The sequence below is a fragment of the Rhopilema esculentum genome, chromosome 14, assembly GCF_057945365.1.
Source record: "Rhopilema esculentum isolate cy_ngs chromosome 14, ASM5794536v1, whole genome shotgun sequence".
Lineage (NCBI taxonomy): Eukaryota > Metazoa > Cnidaria > Scyphozoa > Rhizostomeae > Rhizostomatidae > Rhopilema > Rhopilema esculentum.
In genome coordinates this window covers 10,161,333-10,169,183 of record NC_142828.1, presented here as the reverse complement: position 1 = coordinate 10,169,183, position 7,851 = coordinate 10,161,333, and the positions used below count along the sequence as shown (strand labels likewise).

The window sequence follows — 7,851 nt, the reverse complement described above, 5'->3', positions numbered from 1 at the left end:
CTATCTTAAAGGTATTGGCTAAAAAGTACAGAGCATAGTATAGAGGCAATTCGATAAAGGAATTAATGCATACATGCTTTTCTTTAAACATATATCATATGTATAACGTTTCAATGGGGATTAAATACTGAAACCGTGGTCTTACAGAACAGAGTTCCTTACACCATACACAGTAATTGAACATCAAGATTTTAATCAACTAGGAATGTAAGGTATTGCAAAGAATATTTTACAAAATTAATCATTAACGAAGTTTCCACCTGGGAAAATAATCGTAAAAAATAAATCCAATTCTGGAAAATTAGACGAGAAGAAATCAATATTATTTGGCCTAGAATAATTGACAGACGCATAAAGCAAAAATGAGTAACCTGGAGTATGTAATGTTTGGCACTGGAACTAGTGTTGTCAGAACTAACTGTAAGGGACAATAGTTGTACATTTGTTGATAAGGTGAAAAAGATAATTCTTCTTAGTATTAAAGAGTCGATTTTCACCCTAAAATTTTCTTATATTTTGAAACTTCCAATAGATACATATTATATAATATGATAATATTATGATAATAATATAATAATAATATAATACATATATATATCAGGCAACTATATATATACTCTTCAGAAGATGTAGCGATAAAACATGTAGTTTTAACATAAAAGTATATAAAAGATATATATATTAAAGAAACATAGTAGATAAAACATATATATATAGAGTGAAACTCGGAGTAGCAACTTAGAATCGTCCTGTTTTTTATGCCGAATGCGTTTATATAGACGTACCTCCCTCTTTAATTGATTGGCAAAAAGCTTGCACTTATTAGCAGGAATCAACAACGTTGAAATTAATCCTATACATACACATATATATATAGATACATCTCTTTTGAGATAAAGGACTTTTTGTTTTTGTTCTCAGGGTACCTTGTTTGAAATTTATGATTAATGCCGATTCGAGGTACTAGAACCGTAATCATCGACAATCTCCTTCCCAGTGCTAGGTAAATCAGCATTCACAATCGCTTGAAGATCTTCTCTGCCTTTGCCACCGCTTCGTATTTTCCTTATATAGATCCTGAAAAAGAGAATATTTACGAATAAGAGCCAAAAACATGATAAAAAAATAAATGAATTGTTTTTGTCAATTTCATCATCACCAGAACAGTTTGAATGAGCTAGCTTTTCCGATCTAGAATGTGCCCCAGACCCCTAACTTGAAAAATAGATGTATTAGTAGATGTTCTCCAGACCCCTAATTAAAGACTAGCAATACTAGCCACAGGACTGTTTCTGTAGAGGCCCAGAGAAGTTGATTAGGTAAGAGCAACTATAATATATCTATACTAAAGGCAAGTTGTCACGACGCTGATTGATTATAAGAACAAAGGGATTATTTATTGTTTCCAGTCCCCCTTTAATTTATCGCATTGTAAAAAATATGGCGGAGCGCTGGAATTGTGTTTAGGCTATTGTTCCAGCTATTGTTCTCGTTAACCAATCCACAACGAGACAGATTGCCTTTAACCTTCAAAGAGACACAATAATGAAAAAGATAAATCTGTACAAATGCAGAAGGAGCTCATCATCTTTGTCAAAACAATATCTTTCAATGTAAAACATAATTTTCCCTAAGTATAATTGGCCGATATTTCCACAGTTCCTGAAGTAATGGTTTTACATGAATTTACTTACAAAGCCAAGAAGAATGGTATCAGCAAAATAGCGTCAACCAGGAAGAAAATGGCTCCAGGTTTTCCATGACGATTTAAGACCAGATAAACAGCATTGAACAGAAAGTTACCAAGAAAAACAGCCAACATCTCTAGAGACGAGACGGCTGAAAACAGAACACCTGCAAAAAAGATATTTGCGAAACTACTTTTTCCACATTTTTGAGTTTGTTTCAGGCAGAACTTTAATGCACAATCCCTTTAAAAGGTCTTGGCAAACTACATTAATTTTGCTAATAGCGCTTTCCAACGATGTTGTTTGGGTATATAATGTTAAGAGCTTCGGGGTTGTCCAATTGATTCCTATCAGATAGTTTACAAGGGTCAACATTGTTTACGGGAAGAGGGGAAGGAGTTGGTTTTTAAAACAATGCTTGACAGGGCGTTCCAGGGATTTTCGACAGGAATTGCAGCTCGAAAACGAACTAATAAATACATTTGAAATTTCTTTCTAGTTACCTTGCTCGTTTGAAGAGACCGTCTTTGACAGTATACTGCGAAAAATAGGACTAGCTGTGCCAGACAAGGCGCCAAGCAAGCAAGCTGTAGAAAGAGAGGATTTGCGGTAAAATACTATCCTAAAGATACAGCTTTACCGATTCTTAACATTTTACAAAGATTCTTGGTACGAAAACTCGATTTTTGCAATTGATGATGGTGATGATTATGATTATGATGGACATTATGTTGATCATAATCATGATGATAATGAGTATAGTCTTTTTACTAAAGAGTATTAAAACATAATCAAGATAAACATGGCAAATTGTTTTTCAAGCCAAAGCAACTTTACAATGTCAAAATAAATCGAGTTTTTCTAGTGTATTTAGAAATAACCTAAAAACAGAACAAAGTAGTTTTGATCCATACCTATATATACCGTCCTCGAATCTTTTACAAAGGCCAGCAAAGTGTAAAAAGCAAAATAGGACATGATTCCCACTAGTGAGATGAGGTGGGGTTGCATCAAAAGGCCAAGCAACTTAATGCCAACAGCTGCACCAATACCCATGAGAAATAAGCGTGTGCCGGAAAAATATCCAACTTCGATTGGGCTTAAGCAGAAAGGTGAATTCATGAGGTACAGCGTTATCAGTGAGCTAATGCCCATCGAGAGCATGTTAACGAAAAGTGTGGCAGGCATAAGAACAACGATCTTCCATTTTCCAGGGCGTGGCATTGAAAGGGTGCGCCATACTTGTAGCGGGTACTTCAGACAGGCCTAGAAAAAACAAACAATAATAAGATCCGTAATACCCTAACGCAACTGGCCAAGAAAAAATAAAAGGCCTGGCTTTACAGTCACTGCCCTTGTCCTTCTACTCTATCAATCACTGTCCTTCTACTCTATCAGTCTTCTCTAATTAATGTCCTTTAAATTTCTCAATCATGAGTACTGCTCAGGCTAGTAAATAGCACGAGAGCATTTCCAATGATTTCCACTTAAATCAATCTCCTTTCCCCTTCATAAATATTGGCGAAATTACCTCCTTTGTGTTACCAAACTTTGATTAAACTTCCAGATCTCTCTAGATTCTGCTTCTATAGAAACAGCATATGATCAAAGAAGTTCTATTTCATAGTTGTAACGCGTGTAAACACATCAAAAATTTTCATGTAGCTAGCCAGACATTAATAGCTTGTGGTTATAAATGGGTTTTAAATTCCAGATTTTTAATGAAAGTAACTGAATTAAACATACCATGTTGAAACACCCGGCTGATTTAACTGGTTTGTTTTTAAGTGATTCTTGCATCGCAAAAATAGCGAGAAGACAAGATATACCGACAGCAACGACGACAATAATATACGGGATTTTGAAGCCATAATTGCTGATAAGATGTCCACTGATGAAATTGCTTAATGTTGCTCCTACGAAAACTACACATTCCATAATACCTAGAAACCGAATAAAAAATTAATGTACTCTTCTGAGATAAATATTTCTTCCAATATTGCAATAAAATGCAAGGCAAGAATTACGTTTTAGGGAGATTTATGTGAGAGGAATAAAAGCTAAAGTTCAAATTGTAAACTTTTGCAAGTTTTTTTAAATAAAAGAGTTGCTTGCTGTCTGACTCTTTTTGAAGGAGCTTCGAATTGAATTATGTCAAAGCTAGGCTTCAAGGTTTCGCTTACAATATTTCATGAATTGCTATCAGTCCAGCTAACGAATTAGCACACTTGATTGCGATCTCACCTCGCCTTTCAACTTATAAATACATTTTTTGTTTGGGTTCACACCTGATAGGTTGGGCTTATTGGTACCATATGATACTGAAGCTAGGTATAGCAAAGGGGAAGTAGGAGGGCGATGGCCTCCGTATTTGTTTCGTCTGTAAGCACGTTTGATTGTTGAATAAGCAAGGAACATTCTATGGTCAGAAGCGTAGAGATGGTCAATCAGTTCACTGATGCTCTGGCAACCAGGATGTAGCTTAGCTAGTTGGTTCGGTAAATCTTCAATTGCTCCACAAAATCCTTAGTTTGGTGGTAAAATCGACTACTACATAGTGAAAAGGAACCTAAATGTTTTCTATGTTTTCGGGCGTCAGAGACTCCTTGCTTGACAATGAACTTAGACTCCAGAAAAAGAAAATTACTATAGAATAGATTCAAACAAACTCCAAAGCTGTTGGATGGTACTATCAGCAGTGGCTGGTTGCCTCTCATCCTGGTTGCCTCTCTTCCTGGTTGCCTCTCTTCCTGCTTTCTAGTGTCAAAGCCACCACTCCTTTCAATTTAAGTACTCTCCAACAAATCATCAAAAAAGAGCCTGGATAGCATGTCAGAAACTTGAACAATTGGCCCAAGCTGTGCAGAACATAAGGGGTCATTGTTACTCCATTCAAATTTTGAAAATTTCTTACAATATTTCCGGAAAAATCTAGTCACATACCTAGTCTTAGAGCTCTCTTGTCTGGTGATGTTGTGTCTGCAATGTAAGCCATGACTGCAAGGATGAGACCTGTGAAATAGCCTCCCATACCATTTAAAAAAGACCCAATGTACACAACACGGATTGGAAGATCCAGCATCATCGTCAGTAGGACAACTATGGTCTCTAGCAAGGTGCCAAGTGTACCCAGAATAACAACTGGCTTTCTTCCCACAACATCTGACCATGCTCCCAGATAGAGACACACTACTAAAGATGGAATGGTGGTAAACAAACTTTGACCTATCTGAAAGCGAGCACTCTTCCCTTGGACCTAATTGAAAGAAAAGTACCAGAAATAAAGGAGCAAAAATCCCAATGGTTAAATAAATAAAGAAATTACAAAAGTTTAATGGTCTGTTGTACAACATTGAATATCACATATATCCACATATTGAGAATTCTGTAGATTGTGTCTTTCACTTTCTTCTGCATTCTTCTGCCTTTGTTTGTGGTATTATTGGCCACATTAGCTGCTTCAAATATATGGGACTCTAATGTTATTAAAAAAATAATACCAATATTTCTGGGTATTTGTTTAAAATGACACGCCCCTAGTATCATGCTACTGTAAAATTACCCAACCCCTTCTCTTCCATAGAAAAACATGGTTTAGAACATTACCCAGTAAACATGAATATTCCCTGCTGTGAGTAGCATTTCACAAAATATTGCAGTCTTTTAGGTAAAAACTAGTAAAATAAGGAAGTGATGTTTGTTTTCACTAAATATCCAGTAAACTTTTGATTTCATCAATGAAAAACTGTATGCAAAACTGGCTGATAAATTTTGAGAAAACCTGAACAAGTTATAAATCTACCTTTTCCTGCAAAGCCTTTATTGTTTTATTCAGTTGATCATTCCCACAGCTGCCATGTGCTGCAGAATAGTGGTATGGAAAGTTCTCTTCCTGACTGAACCTCATGTAAACATACTGATGCAGTAGTGGCAAATGGAGCATCAAACCAAACACATACATGCAGAATAGCAATTCAGGGGCTGTGAAAATAGCTTTAAGAATTCCTTTGACCCCTTTCTTGGCATTTGGCTCATCATTTACCTTTTCCTGTTCAAAAATTAAAAGCTACTTACTCTATCTAAACAATTTTAATTTTGTCAAACAAAATGTACAATACTTGGAAGGTTTGCAGACATCACATCACAAATAAAGATAAAAAACATATATACCTTGATTACCTTTTTAAAAAAATTGTTTAAAGTACTATACATTTTCAAAACTGCATTTCGCTTTCATTTCATTTTCATTTCGATCAAGATTCTTTCTCGGTTTCCTTATTCATCATTCCAAATTTGAAAGGCGTTATTTTAAAAAGCATTAAGAGCTGCCAACATGGCATGCCACTTTTTATATTCTTGTTCCTTCCATTGATAGCATACATTTCAAGATATTGTTGTTACTGTTTAGTGATCTCAATCAAATAACATTGCCACAACAATAGCTACCATGGCCTAAATATAGACCACCATTTATAAAAATTGGACATTTGAAGTGTTGTTCTTGGGAGCTGCAGCCACATCCCCACCCCAAAAATTGCCAAACTATGAAATTTTTGTTGCAATGAAGTGGTACTAAAGCTACAGATGTCTAAAAATTGTCTCATTTGCCACACCATCTCATCCCCTCCCCTCCCCTTCCAAAAAATGATTTTCATTTTCATAGGTGCATACTTAGGGGGCTCCAGGGTTTGAGCCCCTCCTGACGAAAATCTGGGGAGGCTCAGCTCCCCTCCCCTCCCCAGGAATTAAGGAAGTTGGCTATCGAGGAGTTAAGGAGGTTGTGTTAGACTAACTTTTTACATTCTTGGTTCACAGATAAAAATCATCTCAAGAGATTTAATAAAGATCAAATAACAACGATAATGGAACATGTAAAAGAAAATATCCTTAGAACCCTCAGCTAGGCGTCTTTCTACCCTGTGCTGTTGGCAACCATCATTAGCAATTGCAATCAATTTTTTAGCCCCCCTCCCCCCCCCCACCTACAAAAAAACATAGCCTGGGTTCATTTTGATGACACGCAGAACATAAATACAGCCCAAGAAAAGCTTGTATCGCTTTGACAAAGATTGGATGAAGTCAGTGGGCGCATTACGACAGGCAGGGACCGCGGAAATAGGGGGCTACGGGGGTTTATAAGCCCCCTAGTTTTTTTCCAAAATGTACTTAAAACAATAAAAAAAACGCCTTGGTTTTTAGCATGTTTATCCCCCCAAAACGTTTTAGCCTATACGAAGAATAGGCTGGGCACTTCCATTACATGCCGGGCATTGAAGAGATAAAGAAATAATTACGTTACAACTGTAATTCAAAATTAACGTGCTTCTCGTTAAAAATGTAATAGAGCGGAACAACTTTTGGCACAATTTCAGCATCAGAAGATCACGAGGACAACAAAGGTAATTCGCAATATGCGCGTGTACATACCATTGCTCTCTTTTCTTTGTTTCGAAGCAGGAGACAAATGTCGATCTGCGAGTAAGCCAGGAATTATGCTGAAAGAAGGTCCTCGCTTGAAAAGGGCAGGTGGTATAAACCTTCTTGTTTTGAAGCAAGACAAGCAGGTGGAAAGAAAATGAACATTTGCAGCCTTGCTCAACTTGCCGCCTTTGTCTGACTGAGGCATTGTCTGGTAACTTGATCCCTAATCTTGTCGTCACATAACCCACGCAGTGTAGTGCCATATATCCTACAATCCCAGACCATTGTCGAGACAAAGAGCAATTTTGGCAATCTGTAGGTTCCCCAGGTAAATTTGAACAGGGCTGGAAAATGTCCGGCGCTGCCAGGAAATTTTTGGTGCAAATTCATTGCAGGAAATTTTTGATGTTTGCCAGGAAATTCTTAGCGTGAAATCTCCATTGCTTGATTTTAATATGAACATTAAATTCATGTTACAATATTTCTACGGAATGCTGTTCTGACGTTTTAAACTCTGAAGAGTGTCAGACGAAAAGCTTTAGTTTACTAAATGTTTGCTTTTTTCAAAGCTATTTACGAATGCTGTTTTCCTGTGATATACATACATACTGTATAATTTTTGTTCTGCACTACTAACAAAAAACGAAGATTAGCTTTCAATCATCTGGTATTATAAGCGTCTTCTGTTATACCAAATTTCCGTGCATGATTTTCAGCTACTAATTTAATTCCAGCAAGCTAA

The 7,851-nt window shown here is 36.5% G+C and overlaps 1 protein-coding gene across 1 annotated transcript; it reads right to left on the bottom strand.

The window, feature by feature from the left end:
• Window positions 1-77: 77 nt before the first annotated feature.
• LOC135696025 (proton-coupled folate transporter) lies at window positions 78-7,447 on the bottom strand. Its single transcript, XM_065215288.2, has 8 exons — window positions 7,116-7,447; window positions 5,491-5,736; window positions 4,632-4,944; window positions 3,435-3,631; window positions 2,603-2,954; window positions 2,192-2,275; window positions 1,695-1,854; window positions 78-1,077 (listed from the first exon to the last, which is right to left on the bottom strand). The coding sequence occupies exons 1-8, from the start codon at window positions 7,116-7,118 to the stop codon at window positions 945-947; spliced, it is 1,488 nt and encodes a 495-aa protein (XP_065071360.2). The 5' UTR covers window positions 7,119-7,447; the 3' UTR covers window positions 78-944.
• Window positions 7,448-7,851: the final 404 nt, after the last annotated feature.

Bases quoted from the DNA above. Each gene is read 5' to 3' on its own strand.
- LOC135696025 (XM_065215288.2), bottom strand. The intron at 4,945-5,490 runs GTAGATTTATAA...TCTTTCAATTAG, and splicing joins TAAAGGCTTTGCAGGAAAAG to GTCCAAGGGAAGAGTGCTCG. The intron at 1,855-2,191 runs GTAACTAGAAAG...TCTTTTTTGCAG, and splicing joins GGTCTCTTCAAACGAGCAAG to GTGTTCTGTTTTCAGCCGTC.